The sequence below is a fragment of the Protopterus annectens genome, chromosome 6.part1 (genome assembly GCF_019279795.1).
Source record: "Protopterus annectens isolate FY-2018-M chromosome 6.part1, PAN1.0, whole genome shotgun sequence".
NCBI lineage: Eukaryota > Metazoa > Chordata > Ceratodontiformes > Protopteridae > Protopterus > Protopterus annectens.
Genome location: NC_056738.1, coordinates 339,443,354 through 339,469,787, shown reverse-complemented (window position 1 = coordinate 339,469,787; position 26,434 = coordinate 339,443,354). Strand labels below are relative to the sequence as shown.

General features: G+C 38.9%; 1 protein-coding gene across 1 annotated transcript in view; it reads right to left on the bottom strand.

Annotated features, from left to right (window-relative positions):
- Window positions 1-25,888, bottom strand: part of ROM1 (retinal outer segment membrane protein 1) — a 189,567-nt gene extending 163,679 nt beyond the window's left edge. Inside the window, exon 1 of the mRNA XM_044075418.1 lies at window positions 25,308-25,888. Coding sequence (XP_043931353.1) covers window positions 25,308-25,888 — 581 coding nt within the window. The remainder of the gene's footprint in view (window positions 1-25,307) is intronic.
- Between the last annotated feature and the right edge of the window lie 546 nt (window positions 25,889-26,434).

Sequence of the window (26,434 nt, the reverse complement as noted above, 5' to 3'; positions counted from 1 at the left end):
TGCAGACACCTCTTCTGAAAGCAACAAAGTAACCACTGTTGTGCTAAAGTGATTAGTACTGGGCCCTCTCCTATTTGGCATCCATTTTTCAGACTTTTATGCCAATACTCATGGTCTTTGATTATGCTAATATGCAGATCACTGCAAATTAGGTGTTGTTATTTGATATTCTACTGACTCCCAATTCCACCAACAAGGGTTAGACCATGTTTACTACTGGTGCAAGGACAATGATCTTAAATTAAATATGAAAAAATGTAGCATAGTTCACTTTGTTAAACAAAACATTTTCACATATCATATATATGTATACATACACACACACATATATATATATATATATATATATATATATATATATATATATATATATATATATATATAGATATATATATGGGTCTACTTAATATGATCGACATTTCACAATGTCGAAATCCATATGGCCAAGACCATATGATTGACATTTCAAATGTCGAACATACAAGCAGCCAAAAAAAATAAATAACTTTAACAATGCTAGTAGGGGGGGCTCCGCCTCCCTGCCCCCCCCCATGAGGGGCGCCACCCCCCCATAACTTTAATATACCAACTCTAAGATCGCACTACAGTGCAGAAGTATAAATCTTTCCATTCTGCACCGGACGGAGATGCCAGTTCTGCATGGTCGACATTTCAAATGTTGATCATATGGTCTCGGCCATATGAATGTCGACATTGTGAAATGTCAACCGTGTGAAGGGGACCCATATATATATATATATATATATATATATATATATATATATATATATATATATTGTTAGAAAAATGTGTATTTGAATATATGAGAAATGCTAGTTTAGAAGCAAAGTAGTATATAATGCATTTTATTCTATTAATCGTATAGCAGAGAGGATTAATTCATGTTTAAATGTAAGTAGTTTTGAAACTGCAGTGTGGCTTGAAGCAAGCTGACCTTCGACCCTGGCAGATGCTAGCTTAGCAAGTTTTAATGTTTATGCTTTTCACAAGTGATTATCTGCTGGGTCAGGAAATTAAATGTGTGAAATAATGAAATCTTCTGCTCTTTTCTGCTGGGATGATTTGGCCTTGTATATGTGTTACTGAGATAGCATGCAGCTGGTGGGAAAGTGTAACAGAGAACAAAGATGTATATTAAAAGACTGAATCTGCTATTGTATTCGAACTGATATGAAACCTTGAAGAAGTAACTTTACAGAAAGACATTATGTCTGACCAGGTGGATAGCAAGGCCGTATTGTTACCAGAGGAAAACTTTTTTTAAATATACAGCATCAGCAGTTTTTATGAATAGAGGACTGTAAGCTAAAGTGATGTAGATGCCCTGTGACATACCACGTCAGTAAGGTGGGCACAGCTTGAATGTTAAACCTATATAAAATTGTGTGCTTCCTGTTTCATGTTAGACAAAATTCTGTACTTGTATGTTTTTTGCCTCCTGGTGTACACTAGTAAACTTTTGAATCTGAACCTCCTGTGTATTGAATTCTTGATTTTATTTAACAGTTTGGTCCTTCTTAGCTGGAATTCCCTCGGACAGCTGCAGATCAGAGTCTACCGGTGGTCGAATACTGCGCAGGAGAAGTTACCAAAACGGTTCATCTTGGGTGGAAAGACCTCCGACTGAATTGTCGTTTAAAGAGGCTGGCCACTTTCTGATCTGTGGCCGAAGAGCGGATATTGGACGATTCAATACCGGAGGCTCAGGTAGGAGGAATTTGCCTTTTTTCTGTTTTAGATCAGGGACTAGGTTACAGTATATTGTTGTCAAGATTTGTTTTGCAGATCAGGGACAAAAGGAAGTACTGTATATTTGGTCATAGATCAGGGTAACAGAATAAGGTAGGCAGTTATTCTAGATAAACTGTGAACAGGAACTGAGAATTTGATATCACGTGATAAAAAAAAAAAAAAGGGTTACGTAACATTTTCTTTACTATGGGAAATCAGTGCACTAAAACATCGCGAGATCCACCCCTAATCGAAGACGCAAAATACATGCAATTACAACGTTCCGATAACGTTAGATATTATACGAAATGGGTTAACAAATATGAATTTGATGATAAACTGGATAAAACTTCACTAGTTAAACTCCTTAAGCAGCTTAGATCTGATGCAGGAGGTCAGGCAAAAAAGCAACGCCAATTAAGCATTCCTCAGGCACACAGGTGGATTGAGGAAGCAAATCGTAGAGAAGAAAAGCTTAAAAATTCAAAAACATTATTTTTAGACAAAGAGGATAATAACTTGGTAATAGCAACAACTCCTCCTCCTCCTCCCTTGCCCCCTCCCTTACTCTTTTCAGGATATGAAGCGAGTGGACAGGCTGGTCCGCCTCCGCGTTATCCTGAAGTTTCAGCAAGACCACAACCATTTGTTAGAGATCCTATTGAAACTAGGTCCCGAACATGTAAAACACATAGGGACACAGAATCATATCAAATAGAGAGAAACCTACAGGATGAGAGTGAGGAAGAAATATGCCCACTTATAGAAGTTCCAAATCCTCAGGCAGGACAGGAAGGGCAAAACCCAACACTCTTAGTATATAGACCATTGACACCGGAGGATATCCAGAAAGCTACTGAGGGAAATCCCCATCCGAAAGTTAATTTTACGAAATTTTTAGAAGATTTACAAGGCATGAGGTTGAGTTACCACTTGAATGGGGAAGAAGTAGAAAAGTAGTAAGACAAATTATAGGTCCAGATTGGCACATGATTTGTGGCACCTGGAATCCTCGTAATGCAGAGCTTAAACCACTCCCACATAGTGACGCAGAGTTAGACAACAGAGTGAAAGGTCTTACAGACCGAATCTCTGAGAAATGGAAACCTAGAGCAGACTGGACTTGCATTAATCAATGCATACAACAGGAAAATGAGACAATAGATGGGTACTATGCTAGATTATTAGAATGTTTTAATAATCATAGCGGAATGTCGGTTCCTGAGAACCAAACGAATGATTCCCCATATGAACAACAATTAAAAAATGCATTTTTGAAAGGTTGCATTGCACCTATTAGTAGCTTCATTACGAAGCATATGATAGACCATCGAACAGGGAGGCTACAAGCCTTACTTGAATACGCTAGACATGCTGAAAGACCTTTTAATAGTAAAAGAAAAAAAGGCAAGTCTTCACTGCTGAAGACGGAGCTGAAGTGTTTGTATTACAGTCAGGTAAAAAGGGCAAGAAGAATGCCCAGGGAAACAAACAGTCTGACAAACGATCAGAAGATTTTGAGGAGAGGAAAAAGAGAGGTGAATGCTTCAAGTGTGGGAAAAAGGGACATCTAGCAAGGGTTCATAGGTTCATAGGTTCATACTAGGCTATCTGCCCGAGGGCATTTATAAGCCTAGCCCATTGTTTTGTGGCTTACGCCACCCCTTTAGTATGGGGTGATTACAGAAGATAAGGGAGATGAGGACTGACTATATGATAGTGAAGATACATCATGTGAAAGTCAGAAATCATCAGGAAAAGTTGATAAACAGAAAACAAATGTAAATGTGATAGAAGGAATAGAGGAAGTGCAAGTAGATATGGAGGATGAAGAAAGTGAAATTTTGGACTTAGCATTATTGAGCTTAGAGCTCTACTTAGCAGATACGAAACCGGAAGTTACACTTCTGGTGGAGGGAAGGGAAGTCAAATTCCTGTGTGACTCAGGAGCATCACGGACCCTGATACACCCCTCCAAGTTACCAGAGCATTCCGAATCACCTGATTATATACTAGTAAAAGCAGCAAACGGACAGCTATACAGGGAACCACTTTCCCATGATATAGCAATAACTGACCCTGTTTCAGGTATGACCCAGAGAAGTAAAATTGTTGTTTCTGCAAAGTGTCCAGTAAACCTATTGGGCAGGGACCTTATGCAGATATTTGGCATAGCAGTAGTTCCAACTGTACAAGGTATGGAGGCACAGAGACAAATGGATACCTTTGTAGTGCGATCGGAGGGTGAACCTTTTTACTGGTACAGCCAGGACCTAGTCACGACTGGTCCAGGGGCAGTAATCGAAGAACTGATGAACGTAGCCATCAGTAAAGCCCCCTCCCTCGACAGCATTTGTTACACTGTACTCTATACTACTGTAATACACCAGGACCTGATAGAGAGTATGAGCAAGAATTGTTCAGAAATCGTGCAACTAGACTAGTATTGCGTACTTTGTACTGGGATACTGAGGGGAACAGTGTAGTTAACTGTTCATTACCTCAAGAATTCCTTGCATTATATAGATCAAATCGATTACCACATGTCAGCTTCACAAAGAACAAAAGTGTAAAATGGGCAGACTTAGGAGAAAAAGTAACAAGATGGGAAAAACAGACTGATTTAGAACTATCAGAACAAGGGATACAAAAACAAAAACTGAATTGGTTGACACAGACACATCCAGCTGTGCACTTGTGATCTAGCGAGGACAGCTGATTAGCATTTTTATTAGAAGAAGAAGAAAAGGCCTTATGTGAAATTCCAACAACTCTTTGGTCAACAGGCAAGTCAGATGTAGGACTTATTTGAACAGCAGGACCAGTTACAATTACCCCAAAGTCAGCTTTTAGACCACAGAAAAGACAATACCCTTTGAGAAAGGATGCAGAAATAGGAATTAAGCCTATAATAGCAGCATTACTCAAAGAAGGAGTACTGGTAGAATCTCCTGATTCACCATGTAATACACCCCTATTTCCTGTTAAAAAAGCAAACGGGGAATGGCGGACGGTACAAGATTTACAAGCTGTAAATAATGCAGTATTACCTAGAGCACCTACGGTGCCAGACCCACATACTTTGTTAAATGATTTAGAACCACAACAGAAGTATTTCTCTGTGGTAGATATCAGCAATGCTTTCTTCTCGATACCTATACATCCTGATAGTCAATATTGGTTTGCATTTACATTTCAGGGTAAAAGGTATACATATACTCGACTACCACAGGGATATTGTGAGAGCCCAACAATATTTGCACAAGAAATGGCTAGCAACCTGGCAGGGTTTACCCCACCAGGAGGTAGTCAAATTCTACTTTATGTAGATGACATCTTGCTAGCAGCCCCCACCCAGCAACAATGCAGGGAGGATACTATAGCGTTATTAAAATTTTTAGCAACACAAGGACACAAAGTAAACGAAAGTAAGTTACAACTTTGGAGAAAACAAGTTAGATACCTAGGATATGTGATATCCAATGAAGGTAGAATATTAGACGAGGAAAGAAAAACAGCAATTTTACAAGCACCCAAACCAACAACCAAGAAGGAAATGATGTCCTTCTTGGGTACAACTAATTTTTGTCGGAGCTGGATACCAAATTATGCTTTGGAATCTGCTCCACTGACTGACTTGATATATAAGACACCAATGGCAGCACAAGATATCTTACAATGGACACCCGAAGCAGAAACGGCTTTCTGCAGGTTGAAGCAGTTGATAGCTTCTTCATTAGTCTTAGGACTTCCGAATTATCACAAACGGTTCTTTCAGACCGTAGATTGCAAGCAAGGATATATGACGTCAGTATTGACGCAACAACATGGGGATAAGCAACGCCCCATAGCATATTATTCATCGCAGTTAGACCCAGTAGCGCGATCTTTGCCTCACTGTGTACAAGCGGTAGTTGCAGCTGCAATGGCAGTACAGGCTTCGGCCTCAGTGGTGTTATTCCACCCTCTCACATTGAGAGTGCCTCATGCAGTTGCAATAATTTTACTGCAAGAAAAAGTGGCATACCTTTCTCCTGCTAGACACCTTTCATGTATGACTATACTGCTGAGCCAACCTCATATGACAATTGAACGATGTATGACATTAAATCCATCAACATTACTTCCAACTCCTGTGGATGGCACACCACACAGCTGCCTGAAGGAAATTGAACAGTTAGCTTTGCCTAGACAAGATCTCACAGATATGCCCTTGGATAATGCCGAGGTGACATATTACGTGGACGGCTCATGCAGAAGGGGTCCTACAGGGAAGAATCTAGTAGGGTATGCAGTAGTTACAGACACTGAAATTCTAGAAGCCCAATTCTTACCACATAACTTATCTGCACAAGCAGCAGAATTGATAGCTTTGACACGGGCATGTACTTTAGCAAAAACAAGTGTGTAAACATATATGCTGATAGTCAGTATGCTTTTTCTATAGTACATGTATTTGCCCAACAATGGAAAAATAGATGAATGATAACATTTAGTGGAAAACCTATTAATCATGCGCAATTTATTTTGGAGTTATTAGAATCTATTCAATTACCTACCAAAGTAGCTATTTGTAAATGTGTAGCTCATACAAAACAACAGGATAAGATTTCGAAAGGCAATGCACGAGCTGATGCAGCTGCAAAGCAAGCAGCCTCAGACTCAGAAACTTTACTTTTGAATGAGGAATTACAACCCTCTGTGATTTTATATTTAGACATGTTGAAAACAATGCAGACGCTTACTACAAAAGCAGAAAAACAAAAATGGGTAAAACGAGGTGCAATTCTTGAGAATGGACTGTACATTTCCAAAGAGAAAACCGATATTGCCGTCTAATTTATTTAGATATGCAGCTTTGTTGAGCCATGGGCAGTGCCATGTCTCAAAAGGGGGGATGGTACAGTTAGTAAACCGAATATTCCAAACATACGGATTCACAAATTACACACAAAAATTTTGGGCAGCTTGTCATACTTGTAACAAGCACCATGCACAAGGGGCATTTAAAACCAAGCTAGGAAGTTTTCCTATACCACCATATCCATTCCATACTATTTGTATGGATTTCATAGAATTAAATAAGTGTGAAGGGAAAAAGTTTTGTTTAGTTATTGTAGACATGTTTTCCAAATGGGTAGAAGCTTTTCCAACCAAAAACCCGGATGCAGCAACAGTGGCGAAAGCCCTGATAAAAGAAGTAATCCCTAGATTTGGCATTCCGGAAAGGATTTATAGTGACAACGGCACACATTTCATAAACCAGACAATTCAGCAACTTGGGAGATTTTTTGGTATCTCCTTAAAGAACCATTGTGCCTACCACCCACAGTCAGCAGGACTGGTGGAAAGGTACAATGGTACCCTCAAAAATAAACTTAGGAAGTTAGTTGAGGAGACCCAAAAGAATTGGATACACTGTCTGCCTTTGGCACTGCTGAGTATGAGAACGGTTCCAAATGTAAAGGGTTTGACTCCCTTTGAAATGGTTTTTGGGAGAGCATATTATGTGCCTCAGTGGAAAGCTCTCATGCCTGCAGAACAAGAGGCTGACAGTTCATTAGCTAGTTATATGAGGAAACTGTTAACAAATAAATCTGTTTTGCAGTTTAACTCTTTTTCAGATAAGGAACAGACCAGACTGGTGGAAGCAGTCTTGGCCCCACGGATGTTTGTGTGGCTGAAAGTGACGAAAAGAAAGAATTGGGCGAGTCCAAAGTGGGAAGGACCGTACCAGGTTCTGTTGGCAATGCCTACTGCAGTCAGAGTGGCCGAGAGGACGTCCTGGGTTCATTTGACGCACTGCAAACCGGTAAAGAACTTTCAACTTGATAAAAACTTTGTGACTGATATACAACCAGACCGAGATGGCCAAAAACAAAGCGAACAGAAATTTAGATCAACCCCAGAGATGTTGCATAATCATTTTGTTGAGTATACATTTATTAACTGTAATTGTGACAATTTTCCTCTTGTTGTGGTTTATCCTACACACAACCACACAAGTGAAAGTGGGAAGGCGTGACGAAACGTCTATAGACTGGCATCCAAATTTTAACACATACTTAGCCATGAAACGTGTATATGCAGAGACTATGAACATTTCAAATTGCTGGGTTTGTACAGCTATACCAACAGCATATGGAGGACTGATAATGTCCGCTGTCCCTTTGGGGATAAATGAGACTTGGGAGAATTTACTCTTCGATACAGGAACTGTGAGATCACAGGACAAAATAGCTTTATTTTTACCTGTCACACAAAAAGGAATTGTATGTTTTTATAAAAATGATACTCTCCAGGTGGGCTGGAGCAATTGTAATATAACCATATCTTATCGATGTTATATTAAGAATAGTAAATGGCAATACTTTTTGCAATACTAATTATGACTCATATTTGAACTCATTGAAAACAACCATGATTGACATTCGCAAGAATCCAGTTTTGTTTAAACAATTGTCAGTTATAGATCAGAAAATGTTTCATGCAGGGCTAATGCGTATTAGTACTAAAGTAGAAAACTGTTATTTTATTTGTGGGAAAAAGGCATATAAATGGTTACCTGAGAATTGGTCCGGCAGTTGTTTTTTGGGTTATTTGGTTTCGGCAATAAGACATACTGCAGAATTACCTTTGGGTAAGATGTGAAACGTGAGAGAAGCAGCCCGAAAACCCGAAGGTCCAGTTGAAAAACCTGTGAATCCAGTTGGGAAGATCGAAGCTGGCTGGAAAGATCACAATTCCGTGAAAGACAAAAGCAAATTGACTCATATGGACTTGAGTGACAGTGTTATATCTTGGGCAGGAATATTCCCAGCCTATGGAGCAGTCAAATCGATCTGGCAGCTGAGGAAGTTGTCGAAACTTCTCGAAGTAATGAGTAATGCAACGTTTTCTGCCCTAGAACTGGTGACTGATGAACTGAATGCAACGAGAACTGTTGTGCTACAAAACCGAATGGCTCTTGACTTCACCCTAGCGGCGAGAGGTGGTACATGCACACTTATCAAAGAAGAATGCTGTGCATATATACAAGATAATAGGCATGACATTAATAACCACCTAGAGGTAATTCAGCAAGTATCAGCCATGACTGAACCAGGCCCAAATCCACTGACGGACTTTTTCCAGAATCTATTTGGGGGGTGGGGTTCCATCCTAATGAATATTCTGATTGCCATTTGTGTGGGTATACTCCTAATAGGAGCATGTGTTTGCTGTGGAATTCCCTGCATGAAAAGATTAATCAAAGATTTTATTGATGTATCTGTTACTGAAACTTTGTATCAAGATATTGAGATTGAAAAATTGATCTCAGATGACATTTTTTCTGAAGTATAGATTGAATGACTCACCTAGCTGAAAATCCTAAATGGAAGAAGTTGGGAGATGAAATGACACTATGCATACTTCAAAATAGAATAAAAAGTATTAATAGGGGGGAAAATGTTAGAAAAATGTGTATTTGAATATATGAGAAATGCTAGTTTAGAAGCAAAGTAGTATATAATGCATTTTATTCTATTAATCATAGAGCAGAGAGGATTAATTCATGTTTAAATGTAAGTAGTTTTGAAACTGCAGTGTGGCTTGAAGCAAGCTGACCTCCGACCCTGGCAGATGCTAGCTTAGCAAGTTTTAATGTTTATGCTTTTCACAAGTGATTATCTGTTGGGTCAGGAAATTAAATGTGTCAAATAATGAAATCTTCTGCTCTTTCCTGCTGGGATGATTTGGCCTTGTATATGTGTTACTGAGATAGCATGCAGCTGGTGGGAAAGTGTAACAGAGAACAAAGATGTGTATTAAAAGACTAAATCTGCTATTGTATTTGAACTGATATGAAACCTTGAAGAAGAAACTTTACAGAAAGACATTATGTCTGACCAGGTGGATAGCAAGGCTGTATTGTTACCAGAGGAAAACTTTTTTTTAAATATACAGCATCAGCAGTTTTTATGAATAGAGGACTGTAAGCTAAAGTAATGTAGATGCCCTGTGACATACCACGTCAGTAAGGTGGGCACAGCTTGAATGTTAAACCTATATAAAATTGTGTGCTTCCTGTTTCATGTTAGACAAAATTCTGTACTTGTACGTTTTTTGCCTCCTGGTGTGCACTAGTAAACTTTTGAATCTGAACCTCCTGTGTATTGAATTCTTGATTTTATTTAACATATATATATATATAATATATATATATATATATATATATATATATATATATATATATATGCATGTATATATATATATATATATATATATATGACACATCCTTTCAATCAGACACTGTTATAAGGGATCTAGGCATTCTTGTTGATAATTCCTTATCATTTGACCATCATGTTTCTCCAGAAACCCTTCAATTAGGCCCATCTAATTTTTAAAGGCATTGCCTCTAGGTCCACATAAATCTTAACTGCCTTTTCTTCATATCTCAACAGACCCATTATTGAATATAATGTACCTTTCGGCATGGCTTTGGCTAAACATATCACTCAACTTGGGAGCCCTCAGACATTTGTAACTAAAAGATCAGTGGCCTCAAAAATCTTAGTTAGAAAGACTGGCAGTCCCCTCTCTCTGTACGCTAAGTCTCTTACAGATTCCGCTTTAGAGATCTGTATCTAACTTTTTGAACCATGAAAGATCCAATCCTCTTTGACCTTCTTTTCTTACACAAAATGAATGGTATCGCATATACCCAATTATAGGAACTAAGCCAGATAAATAAGGCATGCTGGCATGATAGATTCATATCCCAACATATTCCCCACCACTGGAACAAACTTTCATTACATGTCAAGCAGAGTAGTACTCATGAGGCCTTGAAGGAAGGAGTCTAGAGTTGGACAGGTAATCACCTGAAATTCACCTGTGGGTTATCTTGCCTGGCTCTTCTTGAGGCTGAAGCAAACTTTTGAATAAAGGTGTTTTGCTTGGCTTGTAATGGCCTGGAGAATGGTTGCCTAGTGCTTATGTATGAACCAATGAACCACAGAAGCAATCAAATAAGAAGAGAAAGCTTTTAGATTGTTGTTGACATTTAAAGTTAGTTCTTTTCCATGGCTTCACTTTGCTCTTATGATTTCCTTATGTTGCATTTTGCTATGATTTTCAGTTTAAGCCATTTCAGGGAAAGCCACTCGATGGTGTAAAAATTAGCTCTGAGGGTTTTGGTCACATTGACTAATGTCATCAAAAATGGGCATGAGTATTTACAGGTAATAAGTGCATTGAGAACTTGGCCTACTCCAACCTACACCAGGGATGCATGCTAATGATGGGAGGGGTCCATGTCCCCCTATTGGACAGGGTTTGCCCACTATAAAGCCCAGCAGCCTTGGGTCAATAAGTTACTTGTGTCCAAATTCCAAGCTTGGGGTACCTGCACAGCTCTTTTTCCAATGAAAACTGGACATAAAATCAGTCAACCTGCCAAACATGAACTAAAGATTGCTACACTCAATATATGTTCCCTGACAGAATGGGGCTTGGAAGTGGATAAATTGATGGTAAAGAGGAGGTTGAAACTCCTTTGTATATAGGAGACAAGATGAAATGGCAGTGCAGCAAAGTCCCTTGGCTTCAAATCCAGTGTCTACTACTCATGAGGCGTTCAGACTAGAAATTGTCTGGGAACTGTGGTAAGGCAGAGGCTTCAGCAGATGGTGAGGGATGTCATCAGAATGAGTGACAGACTCATGGCAATTAGATTCCATTGTAAGGATAGGGTATATGCCCCACAGCAGGGTTGTGACAGTGAGGAAAAGAGAACATTCAGACAGCAGTTGCAGGAACTACTAGATAAATCAGGACAACATGAGTGGGTGTTGACAATGCAGGACCTAAATGCATATATTGTAACAGACAGAACAGGATATGATGGCTTCCTGGGTTCACATGGGTCAGGCAGCAGGAGTAAAGAAGGACAGGTTATTCTAGACTTTTGTCTGAAAAATGGCTTAATGGTGACCAGCACATGGTTCAGCAAGAGAGACAGTCATAAGATCACATACAGGAGACTCAAGCAGACTTCTTCCTAATAAGAAAAGGACACTGGGATAGTATCAGTGGTTGGAAAATCATCTCCAGTGAAATAGTGGGCCCACAGCATAAACCAAAGGTTCCAACAATCATCTGAAAGCAGTGGGCAGATAAGGATCTAAGGCAACAGAGACTAGGCTGAAGACCTGGAAGGTGACTGGCAAGAAAGCACTAGAGCAGAGTTGAGATTCAAATCAGAAGACAGCACAAGTGACCTAATGTTTGCAGTTAGACAACTAGTTGAGAAGAAGCTAGAGGTGAGGAGAGAGTCCAGCTGGGCACTCATAAACCTGAAGAAGGCATATTACAAGATCCCAAGAAAGATGATTTGGGTAGTCCTGCTATGGTTTGAAGTCCCTGAAACAGAGGTAGAAGTAGTGCAGACTGTGTACAAGGACCCAATGACGCAAGTACAAACAGGGTTTGGACTCACAGAGGGGTTCCCCAGTGGGAGTGGGTGTGCATCGGGATTCATCTCTGAGACCACTAATGTTCATACTGTTGATGGACTACATTAGCAAACAAGACAGAGCGGACAGATCAACAAAGTTGCTATATGCAGATGATATAGCATTACAGGCAGACTCTGAGCAAGAACTTCAGCAACAGATGGGGTAATGGAATGCAAAACCAAAGGCACATGGGATGAAACTGAGTACAGACAAGACAATTGTAAAGGCAGCAAATGTGGGAATTTGAAGAAGTTGAGAACTGAGATAGAAGGGAAATAGTGGAACGAGTTAACAGCTTCAAGTACCTGGGAGGAATGGCTGAGGAGAAGGGAATTCTGAATGAGGAAATCAAACCTAGTATTAGAGGGGTTTTAGCCAACTACAATAGAGTGTCAGGGGTAGTGTATGACAGAAGAAGGTCAAAGAAGCTGAAAAGTAAGATGTACAAAACAGTGGTGCGATCAGTATTACTATATAGTACAGAAACCTGGGTAATGAAGGAAGAGTAGTTGAAGAACTGCCTGAGATGGGTGGTAAGGTGCACAGTACAGGACATATGAAGAAACGAGGATATAAGAGTAGAAGCCCAACTAGTAGAAAATTTTGTGAAGATGATTTGGAACAGACAGGAAAAAAGGCTAGAGGAAATGAGGGCATCCAGCAAAGAAAAGGATGGATTGTGTGAGGAAAGACCTGCACCAGTCACATATGACTGTCAAAGAAAGCAGGGGGGTTGGTATAATGGTTAAAGTCTTCACATCATAGGCACAAGGTATAAAGTGCAGTTCTGGACATTGGTTATTGGCTAGGCTTAAAATGGCCTTTCAGGGCAGTTAACCTAGTATTCTCCTATGAACCTGTGAGAGTGCTATTGAATCGAGAGAGATGGCAACAGTTGATGTGACTCCCCAATCCCATGTAGAAAATGGGAAAAAGGGGGTGGTTGATGATGATGATTACAAATCAAGCCAATTCAACTCTAGGGAATTTAGAAAAGACTAGGCCATCTTTTCCCTTTCTTACCATAGCATTTATATAATTTTGTGGACCACCACATGGAATGTCTAACCTTCATATGACATTGTTTAATTTAAAGGCAGGGGCCTCAGACTCAAATCATACAGGGACCAAATGTACTATTTGCTGTCTGTTCAAGGGGGCACACTTTCCATATGGGGAGAGGAAGAGTAAATTTACATCATCAGGAGCAGATAATGCATATGTTTACACTCTTGAGTAGAGGGGAACATTATAGGAATGGTGAAATGTTGCTATCTCTCATCTCCTAGTATTTGGCATGCTTTGTATGTTTGCACTTTGTTGTTGCATTTATCAAGCTGAGCACCAAGTGTACTGTTGACAAATTTGTTATTTTTTATTTATACTAATGTCATTTACTCATGTTCTTACACTGTAAATACTATACAGTTGCTGTACTCTTGGTTTTCTGTTGTAGATTTCTGCATCCTGGAGACTGTGGTGTGAAGATTAACAGCATCTATGATTAGATAGTTCAAAGGATGACACTCCAGAAAGCCCTTATTTCATTGCTTAGAAAATACGATGGTCATTAATATCAGCACTGCAACTGAGGTGCTTACTATGAATAAACTGCCCACTTATGGACTAGAGTGGGACCATCTTATAGGGACTGAACATTGCATGGCCAGTGGCTTCATCTGTCCCAGACTGGTAGATTAAGAACACTGTTTTAACGGAAAGTGTCATTGTATAACTCTTGTAATATCATAAAATGTGTTGCAGCTGACAGTATTTCAAACAATTTGAAGCAGCCATAGCTCCCTAACAGATTTCATTATAATTTGATTTATAGAAGCTGCAGTGAAGAGTTATGTGTATCCATTGTAGCATTTGGGCCCATATTACGTTTCAAATTCTCCAAAGGCAAGCATGCCTCTACCTTATTTCCGAAGTGATGATCAGTCACAAAACTACTGTGCAATATTTTGCTGCCCCTAGCAGAAAAGTTGAAAATCTGCTTTAACTTCTGTTCTGTAATGAACTCTAGTAAAGTATTTTCTGTTCCACTACAAGATGAACATACTTTCTAGCCTTTATGTGAGAATATTCGGTATGGCACAACTGCAATATTCTTCATGTTTTTAATGAATGGTAGGTAATCTTTACTGGTTGCATTAGGACAACATTAAAAGTCACAGACATTTAAGTTTTCGACTACCTCTGAATACTGAAATAGCAATGATTATAGTTACTAATTTCTAATTTCTTAAAGCTGCTTAAGGATTGTGCCCTATAAACATAAACGTCACCTCCTAATGTAGGTTTATATGGATATGAAATTCAGTGAAATATTCTGGGGACTTTCCCCCATTGTCAGCAACAGTGCTGCAATCCCTACAGGCAGCTACATAGTTGGGCTTCTAAAGCAACACCCTCCCCCAAAGAGTAAAACTGGTACTAATTCACTGAATCAAATGACATCGATATTTGATATATTAATGCCAAAAGCACCAAAGTAACTGATTTCATCAAGCCCACTGAAAACCCTACAACTTAATAAAGAACCTAACAATAGTATTTTTGCAATGGGCAAGCCCTCTGTACCCACAATACTCCAAATAAATTAAACATACACTCCACTATTGCACAACAATAGGGGACAATGAAATTAGTCCACTGTCTATCAGTCTTTTGAAAAAACACACACCACACCACACATTAGTAGTGAAGATGAAAAGAAAATATCCATTCACTTACATTGCTGAAGTCCAACAACTTGCACTTAGCTGAACACTTGCAGCCATTAATGAAATATAGGTTCATAGGTTCATAGTTTGGTACTAAGCTATCAGCCTTAGGGCCTATACAAGCCTAGCCATAACAATTCCCTGAATATTTCTTCCCACAATATTTACTTCCCTGGACCCCTTTCTAGCAGGGTGACTGACATGATCCCCGGGGTGAATTTCCTATCTCCCATCCAATTGTCAAGGTTCCTTTTGAAGAGGGCCAAGGAGGTGCTGTGCCTGACATGTATGGGCAGTCTAATCCAGAGTATGGGGAGTTCCTGGGTCAGGAACCTATCCCTCCAGCATGTTTTGTTCATTGTGATGACAAGGTTTAGATCCCTGGAACGTGTGGCTCTTAGGGATTGGGATTTCTTTAAGTGGAGCATGCCCAATACCTCAGGGTTTGACATGGCCTTGTATGTTAAGCAGAGATCACCTCTGAGTAAACGATATGACACAGAGTATAGCTAGAGTTTTTTTAGACGGTCAGCATAGGGTATCTGCTTTAGGCCTGTGTTTCTTTTAGTGGGGTATTTCTGTGGCCTTTCCAGCTGTTGCAGATGTCTTGAGAGGTACATACCAAATGGGGCATTGTACTCTATAATGGGTCTAATGAGGGATGAGTACAGTGGGTCAATGACCTCCTTTTTTCTGGATGAAAAGCCCTTAGTGATGAGGTGTGCCACATAGAAGGATTGCCTGACTGTTGTGGCAATGTGGTTATCGAAGATAAGACCACTGTCCACCTGTGTCCCTAAGTCTTTCATCACACTTTCGATGTTTAGTGTACTGCCACCTATGTGGTAATTCATGGGTACATGTTTTTTCCCAAAGGGATAACTATACATTTCTTGGCATTAAGCTTGAGCCCATGGCTCTGGCACCAAGCATCTGTTTCTGTAAGGCCCTTTTGTAGAATATCAACATAATTTTGGGATTCAATGATGGCTCCCAGTTTGCAGTCATCTGCAAACTTTGTTAGCCAGAGTCCCTTAGTGTTGGCCTGTACTTCAGAGAAGTAGATGCTAAACAAGAGCGGTCCCAGGACTGAACCCTGAGGTACTCCACTTGTCACCTGTCTGGAGCTGGATTTGGAGTCTGCTATTTTTATAGTCTGGGTCCTGTCAGTAAGCCAGTTGGCAACCCATTGAGTGATGTAGGGATTTATGCCCAGCTTAGTAAGTTTATCTATGATTCCAGAGTGGGGGATGGTGTCAAAGGCTTTGGTGAGGTCCAGATAGGTTGTGGGGACCACCTTACCCTCGTCCACAGTTCTGGAGACTGATTCAAAGAAGTCAATCAGGTTCAGGAGACAAGATCGGCCATTCACAAACCCAAACTGGATGGGGTACAGTGTTTGAAGGTTGCCAATGTCTTTGTATATAAGTTCCATGATAGTGCGTTCCATGCCCTTGCAGATCAGGCTCATCAGACTGATGGGTCGGTAATTCCCGGGATCCAAGATGGATCCCCCTTTGTGGAGTGGGATAACTGTAGCTGTGCGCCACTCAGTGGGCACAAAGCCTGAGGTGAGGCTATGATTAAATATGACACTTAGGTGAGGTGCCAATTCATTTTGTAGTTCATGTAGTACACAGCCCAGGATGTCATCTGGTCCCATGGATGCTGTATTCTTAGCTTTGAAGAGTGCGGTTTCTACCTGTGTGGCCATGATTACCAGAATCTGGCAATCTTTTGGTATTGAGATGGACCCTTTAGGGGGTGAGAGGGGGGTGAAGTTGGCACTAAATCAATCTGCCAGGATACTGGCAATATCCTTGGGATCAGTATATTTAATGCCATTCTGTTGTAGCGCAGAGCAGATCTGAGCATTGCCATTTAGATTCTTGACATAACTATAGAATGCCTTGCGGTTGTCTTTGGAATCTTTAGCAATTTTATTTTCGTAACTTGCTTTGGAGGATTTTATGAGGGATCTCAGCTTCTTACTGAGGCTGGTAAGGGAGGTTTTGCATCCTGGGATTTTCCTCTTTTCTGCAACAGTTTCTTCCTTCTGTTGTATAGTTTGTTTATGGCAGGGACCCACCAGATTGGCTTCCTTTTTTTGGAGGAGAGCATCTTGGTTCTATTTGGGATGGCACAATTCATGCACGAGTGGATGTGCTCGAACAGTGCCTTAGTATAGGATTCAGCAGTTGAACTTTCAGCTCCCATCTGCATGGGTGTCATGAAGTTTGTCACTTCTGACTTGAGTAGCATGAAATTGGCTTTGGAGAAGTTTTTTACAGAGGTTTCCTTACTGGGGAGTGGGGGTGGAATGTGGATGTCAAGGGTGATTAGCTTATGGTCGGACCTGACCAATGAGGGGGTGACCACTGGTGTGGAGCATCTATCTCCCATGTTGGTAATGCCCAGGTCTAGGATATTGGAGCCCCTGCTGAGACAATGGATTAGTTGATCCAGGGCACTGGAATTTATGAATTCCAAGAATTCCAAGAATATTCTTCAGTATAATGCTGCAAACTGAGATGCAGTGAGACTAGCATCATTGTAATGAATGTCACTACAAGAATATATGTGTCTTTAATCTATCTTCCTCTGTATTCCATACTTCTACATTACCTTACCTAATATTCTTCAATAAGTCCAACCTAGCATTTTGCATGTTTGGCTGTTTCGAATCATGCATGTACAAATGAATCAGTGATAATGCCACTAGCATTGACAGTCATGTTTTTGAGCACTTATACAAGATGGGAAAGTAATAAAAGATCTGAAGCAAAGGAGCGTACTGGGACTCCCATACAATGCAAAGGATACATAACAGAAAAATAAATTCAACAGTCTCAAGTTGCCAAACCTCACAAAATAAAGACACTAACAATGGAACCCAGCAAATATGAATAAGGAAGCAATGAAACTGACAAGCATGCATAAGTCTATAAATGAACAAGGTAAACCAAATACTCCAAACAGCAGTCTCTGTACCCTCACCCCCTTTTTAAATATATTGACTCCATGCCCACATAACCATGGATAAGGCTAAAAGCCCTGAAACAGCTGACATCATCCTATAGTCCATCTTTCCATTTTGATACTGATACTAGCTATTACACACCCTCCACTTCGTATTTCCTCAAAAAAGTTGTGATATTTTTACAGCACTAGAGACAGTACAGGACTCACGTAAAAATAGTGTAGTATCTATTTACACAGATGCTATTATAATAATCAGTTTTTGTGCATATTTGCAGCAATACTTCTTCTTTGCTTCCTATCAAAATCTCAACTTCCATTATGAACTGTCAACCACTGTTATATAAGCATTCATTCCCTTGCTCACCACTATATATCTCAGACTAAAACATACAAAGTACATTTTCAGATTAAAGACTACAAACATAACAAGCTTCTCTGTTAATGCAGTCACATTAAATTCTGATATTACTAAAAATAACATTTAAGCCTTCTGTTTTATGATACTTGTGACGACTGGGGAGAGATGGGCGAGGGCTGCCAGCCTAGTCAAACAGAATTTGATACATAATTCTATCAACTGTATAAATAAATATAAAATACAGGCTTGTGTATTTAAATGTAAGAAAACACTGTAAAATGTGAACCTCAAGATCTGCTGTAAGCAAAACCCAGCCAAATATTTCAAATTTGTCTTTTTAAGTTGAAAAGATCTTATTAATGTTTTACAAGTCGGTTCCAGTGCAGCTGGATGAAGGTTTTATGTCCATTGTTTTAAGGCTAACGTTTATGACCAAAATTTAGATGTGGAATGCGTTTTATTGCTCTGGTTTCTGCTAGAATGTATATGTGAAATGCCTTGTATTGTTGTAAGTTTCTGAGGAGGTGTTAGATTGCTAAATAATGCAGTTTGTGGCCTGAGAACTCAGACCAGGTGTTAAGATGATGCAATATGAATAATGGGAAAACCTAAGTGTGAAAAATGATGTAAGTTTGGGAGGGCCTTAGAGACATGTTTGTTAGTAATGTTTAAACACTATTTCTCACAAGAGACTGGAGGCAATTTGACTTTGGACATCTAACTTATCAGCACTCTGTCTTATGCTCACATGTAAGTTTTAGCACTATGATTTCTTGTACGAATAGTTAAAGCTAGTAAAGATTTTTCTTTGAAATCAGACTTGTCCTACTGTAGTATTTTAAGTTTCTGTGTGATCTCTGAACTCTTAGATATCTCTGTAGTGTAGTAGCTTTGTCTTGTGTTTTAATTATTTATTATTACATATTTTTAAAACCTTCTACCTGTGGCTAATTTGTGTAGAGATAAGCTCTAGAGTACATTGCATATTTATAGAGGTTATTGTAATAGGCCACTCTAAAGTAAGCCTTGACTGTTAGTCATACTACCATTGGATATTAATATTGCACATTAATAATTGGACACTCTTTTAAGGGCCTTTTAGTAGCTGATATTATTAACTGGATGGTGGCAGTAATTACTACCGTATAGTCTGGGTAAAGGGGCAGAGCTAGAGAATCTGTCAGCCTTTCCCATGAGTGTCTGTGAAGTTGTATAAATACTCATCTCAAAGTGTGTGTGTGTTGTGTCAGCTACTTGGCAGGGACATGAAGCACTGGTTGGACAGAGAGGGTACTGGAGGTTTTAGCTTGCCCAGTTAGGTTGAGACCTAGACCTTATAGTTGTGTCAGTGGGGAGTCTTATTGAGGACCTGGTGAGTAAAGGAGCAACTAGCCCCAGACTGACTGTGATCTCTGTGTGCACTTAATTGTACTTTACTGTGTGTATTAGTTATATTTTCCTCTTCTATGAGATGACCTCCCTGGTGTTAGTGGTGAGGATTGAGGCTCCTTGATTGCTGGGCCAGGGCATGGTCATTACAATTCTACATAAATGTTCTTGGTCATATTGGGAGCAAATAATTAAAGAGAGAAAGGTAATAGAATGGGAAGAGGCCAAGAATTCATTTTGACTGCAGGTTAGAGATTGCCTTCCTTATCAAAGACTGATATCAGAGTACAGGTAAAGAAAAAGAAATAGGGGGATCCTAAGCAAAAGACAGGCACTGGTGGAGTCTTTAGTAGAATCTAGAAATTAAACTGCTGTTAGAAAAGGGATAATCAGTAGGGCATATAAAAAATTGCATGACAAATATAGGAATCAATCAGAGGAGGTTAAAAAGGATTGGGAAGAGAGACTGGATAAGCAATTCACAAAGAAACCACGGAGTGATATATATATATATATATATATATATATATATATATATATATATATATATATATATATATATATCTCCAGAATATGCATCAAAGTCTAGAAGATTTAGGATCTTTGCTCGGAAGTGTTTGCATAGGTATTTTTATACCCCAAGCTGACGCCAAAACATTTTTTCTTAGGTAGATTGCAAATGTTAGAGGTGTGATAAGGAAAAAAGAGGTAATTGGGAACATATTTTTGAAGTGTAATGAATTGTCAAGACATTAAAAATCCCCTGCAGACTACTCAGTCAGAAATACTGGATGAGCAAATTGGTGTAACTAAGGAAACTATTTTTTGAGCTGTGCTACAGAAGGGGAATTGCCTAGATATAGTAAGGTCTTGCTGAGTTTAATTCTGATGGTTGCCAAAAATCAGTTGCTAGAAAATGGAAATCAAAGTCTAAACCAACTGTACTAAAAGTAGTGAATATACTAACAGAGATAAAACAACTGGAAGTCAGATCTTTAGAAAAGGTAGGAGCAAATTACATAGAATAAATGGGAATTGTGGGGACAATACATATAGAATAATGTTTTGGAGAAAGAATGAGGTTTAAGGGGAGGCAGGTTGAATGGACTATGTAATGTTTGACTGTTAGTGACTGAATAGATTATGAGCGATGTTTGCAACAGAAAATATGTCAAGATGGTTTGTTTTCATTTATATAAATGTATGATTGCTATGACATAAGTGATAATTTAATAAAGAGTTTTTTTTAAAAAAAATAGCTCAGAGTTGCCTACAGTGGTAGTTACTTAGGATTCGGCTTTAACTAAATGACCTTCTATGGGCTCCACCCAGCTGTTCACTACAGCAGTGACCACTTACAAAAATGCTACTTTTTTGTATAACAGTATTTTTAACTTTAATCACATAGTTTACATTTACTGAAACCAACAGCGAAAAAGACTTCACGGACCACCAGGCTGTAGTAAAAAAGTAGAACTTGTAATACAAAATGCAAGCACTTTCAGGATATACCCTTTGTCAGACATATACAAGAAAACAAACAAAAACCTTTTTAAAAGTATTTAAAAATCAATAAGCCAATGAGCATCAAGATCTAATCATCTAAGTCACAGGTCTATGCCTCCTAAGAACAGGATTTAAAGGTAGCACTCCATTGAGTCTTGGACTTTTGTCAGCACATAGCCTTACAATCCATTGTACCTCACAGTATTCGGTCTGATTGACAATCTCACCCCCTCTGGCGTTCACCTTAACCAGTTGTAAAACCATGAAAGTAAAGTGGTGTCCTGGATGTTCTTTAATATGGTGAAAGACAGCATTATGTGCATTGCTCAAATGTATGGCTGATAAATGTTTCAGGATACCATCCTTAAGTTTACAGTCTGTCTTCCTGACATAACATTATGTGCAGCACAGGCACCTAGCCAGGCACACAACATTCATTGAATTACAATTTGCCAACAGTTTAGGTTTAAATACCCTGTTGTCAATAGGATGTACCAATTCCGGAATTCTAGATATTAAAGGGCATGATTTACAGTGTTAACAGGGATACGTACCCATTTTACCTGCTTGTTGTTCAAGTACCTTCTTCTTCTTGTAGTTCTTGTCACACAGGATCTGTTTAAGATTCCTGTTCCTCTTAAAAACAAAATTTGGTGCTGCTCCCACTATTTCTTTTAAAGTAACATCCGTTTGTAGAATTTTCCAGTTACCCTGTATTATATCACAAACCCCTTTTATATCCTTACTAGACATAATATACAAATTCAGTTTACTTGTAGGCTGAGCCTGCTTCACTGAGTTACTTGTCCTATATTCAATACCTTTCTTAGAGAACCATGGCGCTGCCACTGTATCTCTGCTCTGTACAGCATTAGAAACATGCTTTCCACTTCCTTAATGCAGTACCCCTTCTCAGCAAATCTGGTAGTCAAAGCTTCTAATTCCTGATTTAAATCACCCTCATTCATACAAAGTCGTGAGGCTCTAACAGCCTGCCCTTTGATAAAATTACGAAAAATGTAATTGGGGTGCATAGTATCTTTAGTAGGCCATTCCTCCAGCATGGTTTTCTAAAAATCTTGGTGTTGAAATGATTCAACTCATCCCTATGTAACACAACATCTAAAAATCATTTTAATTGTAGGAGTACTGCATAGTAAAATGCAAAAAAATAGTAGTGGATTCTAAATAAGATATAAAATTGTTCAAAGCTTCAACACTGTCTTCCCATAACAGGAAGACATCATCCACAAAGCAGGTATAGAATAAGAGTGAATGTGAAGTACCAGGTTCACATATGAATTGGCACAAGGGGTGCCCATGGCAACCCCCCATCTCTGCCAATAATGTTGCTGTTCAAACAAAAAGATATTGTTTTCAAGTACTAATTGCAGGAAGCACACTACCTGTGTCATTCTTTTCTTATCCAAAGTGCCCTTAAGCCTTAAAAGCTGTTGCACTGCCTGTATTCCATAACCACTGGGAATAACCATAAATAAATTTTAACCAACATTAGAGGGGTATCAAAATTTGTACCTGATAAAAACTCATAAAGGGTAGTTAGAAAGTGTGCACTATCCTTCAAAATTCTAGGAATGCTGGAAACAATAGATGTCAACTGATGTTCTACCCATATAGAACAATACTCAGTGACCCAACCCCTGCCAGAAACTAGTAGTCTAAGAGGTGGGTCCTATTGATCCTTATGTATTTTTGGTAGTGCTTTAAAAATGGGTACTATTGCATGTTCTACCCTGATGAAATTCAAAATTTCATCTGTTAAAATGTCATTCATTTTTTAATTCTGATATAACATAATTTACATATGCTATAATATCTTTCACATTATTCACAGTAATGCATTCATAAGTAGCATCATGCCCCAATAAAGACTTAATTCTCCTAATGTATACATCCCTGTTCATCAGGACAATGGTCCCGCCCTTGTCCGCTGGCCGTATAACAATGCTGACATTTTCATTTAAAGTTTTTAACGCTATCCTTTCTTCAGTTGACAAAAGTATGAAAATTCTTAAAATCATTACTGCTATGCAGACATTTTAACTGGTCTTCACAAGTCTTTACAAACGTTTCTACAACTGAATAACTGGGTAGAACATATAAACTAGGTTTACATAAAGAGTGATTACTGAAAACTGAGTAGTCAAGTACCAGAATTTTCATAATTTATAAAAATAACCCTCGTGGGCCACTTTAATCCTAGCCACTTTTCCTTGGTGAGAATCAAACAGTGTACTTCTTATTTGTAAGATAAATACTCTAACCGTTATACCAACCTCCAATACATGCACTTCTTTTGGAGAAAATGGTCAGTTCCTAAAATGAGAACACAAGGTCAGTACTTCGACTGCATATTTCATCATTGTGTCTAATAGTTTAAAATGTTTATTAATGGTATCTTTCAGTCATGTTTGGCAGATATAGTTCCCAGGATGCATCATAAAACTTGAGAATAACTCAAGACAGTTTTAGAGATTGCTTTAGCTACATCATTTAAAAAGATCACAAAAAGCCTGATAAAAAATAGGATCTCATCAGACTTATGCATGGAAAATTTAAAATATATATTTTAGGTTTCCAGAAGATTTTGGTGCTGCGTCTTGCTTTTTGTGTTAGGTTCTGCAGTACGGCTGCACATCTCCTTGATGTAATCATAAAGATTAACAGCAGTTTCCAGTCTCCATACTTTGGCTGCATAGCTTTTCCAGTGGTATGTGAATAAGTTAAACAACCCACATTTGGAAGGTTCTCAGCTACTATGAACAAATACTCAGTGTTTGTTCTAATTCAAATGGGCAGGATTTGAAAAAGAAGACAAAAAGAACTGAAATTATCTATCAGCTGTGCTTCGCTCATTGTGGAGTAGGAAGGTCATGTCCCGACCCCGATACTTTGTAAGCAGTATTACAAGCCTTCTGCAGATCTGGAATTCCGCTGACACACACATTCATGTGTAGCAGGCTGCAAACATGATGCAGTTTTAATTATAGTGGGACATTAATCAACCATGACAGGTGCTGCAAAAAGTGAAACATATAAACTATGTCCCAAAACTGTACCCAGCAATGTCAGGTGATACACCCCAGTTTTATATAAAACACACATACTTTGCTTCAGTCCATATATACCTTGTAAACATTGGTCATGCAATCTTTGGGGAAATGTAGGTTTGTAATGGCAGAACAGTCACATATAGACAGACTGAATAGGGTATAAATCAACCAATAAGTCTAAATGAGAGCAGTGCCACAGTTTTACTTACTAAAATGTGATGCTGTTATTCAAAATCAATTAATAATATCATGAATGTGATTATAACTGACCACTGAATGGGAGATCCTGCACTTCATTCACAAACCCTTAAGAAAGTAAACTTGTCTGTGTCCCATCACAATGCAAAAGTTAAAAATGCTATCATTTTCCTACAAAACAGGTTCACTGTAGATTACATTTGAAAATTCTTAAACCACAGTTCAGATACAGACGCTTCCCTCAAAATTCCACATAAGAAATGTACATCTGCAATGCCTCAGTATTAACATCAATTTGTGTCCTATTAAAATATAGCAGAAGATGGTAAATGATATCTAGTCATACAGCATGAGCAGAATATGTTTTCTTCAGATTCAGACAGGTATCTTACCTGCTGAAGATTGATATCACCTGCTAATGTAACCCCTTGTAGTCACTTTACCTTTACTACAAATAATTCTCTTAACACAAGAGCCCTCTTTATGACACAGATGAAGATGAAGAGTTAACTAAACCCCCACATGACTAATACAACCATTATAGAGACTGCATGCTATATTGATTTCTATGCTTGACCAAGTTTGTCTTAAGAATTATTTTTATTAATGTACATCTAGCTATGTGGCATGTTTAATGTCATGTTTAATAGCATTGTCCAAAAAGAGATGCAGTTGTACTGCTTATCTGATGTTTAATATGTTCATTTTCTATATTGTAGTCTACAAAATTATACAATGCAACAGGCTTTTTCATGGTTGCTACCTTTAGTGTGGACTTTGTAAAGAAAGGAATATAAAAATGCATCTCATCACTCACTCTTTGACTTCCTTTGAGGTGAAGTCTAGGTAGCGGTTACTGACCCACTGCACTTCAAACCAGTCCTTGTAGTTGTTGTTTCCACAGCAATGAAACTCCATTTGCAGCAGATCAATAGTTTTCTTCTGATAACAGCGACCAGGGGTATCTGTGTCCTTGTAGAAGCGGATACCATTCTTCAGACCTATCTTCAGAGAGGTCTCCAGGTTACCTTTCATTGCATAGCTCATAATTACTGCCACCAGCATCACAAAGGAGAAAAGGAAAGAGCCAGTCAGATACGGCCCCATGAAGGTCTTCCATTTTGGGAATCGGCTAATATCAAGCGAGTCCTGACAGATTCTCCCTGCAAAGAAATTAATGAAAATGGACACCAATCCTACCACAATCAAGGTGTTGGGAACAGCATGGATTTCAGTATTGTCCATCACCTCACTGCGTTTCCTTAGTTCCATCTTCAGGTAGACTCCCATTCCAAGGGTAAGAATCCCAGCCACAACAGCGAGCCATGACAGCAGCCATAGTAACTGAGCTAACTTCACTCGTTTTTGGAATGTGAATTTCAGTATGAAGAGGGCCATGGCTTCCTAGGCAACAGCTGGGGGAGGGCAGAGACACAAGGTCTTTTTAATAGGAGAAAAACGCCAAAGGTCACAACTTAGAGTTATGCCTGTTAATGTAGAATATTTGTTTTCAAGGTTGCAGTGAGATTTCCATTAGAAATGCAGAAGTGCAGCAGTCCCAGTTCTGAGTCTTTGATCCATTGCTGAGCTGATTTGCCCCTGCCTCCAATACAGACAGCTCAAGAGAGAGAAAAGCTTTCCTCTAATCATACCATCTCAAGATCCTATTAAAACAGCTGGTCTCTAATAGGACAATTAGAAAGTGCCCGATTCAGCACCTGAGGAGGTCACTCTGTGTAAAGAGGTGATTGAAGATGACAGATAGCTTAGCTAATTAAGTACATACAGGTTTTTATAATACATTGATGTTCCTGATGCAAAGTATTCACAATCATCATCATAAACAGTCTGTTCCTGTTTTATTTGTAAGCAAACTAATTTGCATTTATATTTAGACTAACATAGCATAGAAGTTAAAAGTCTTATCAGATATAAAATAAAACA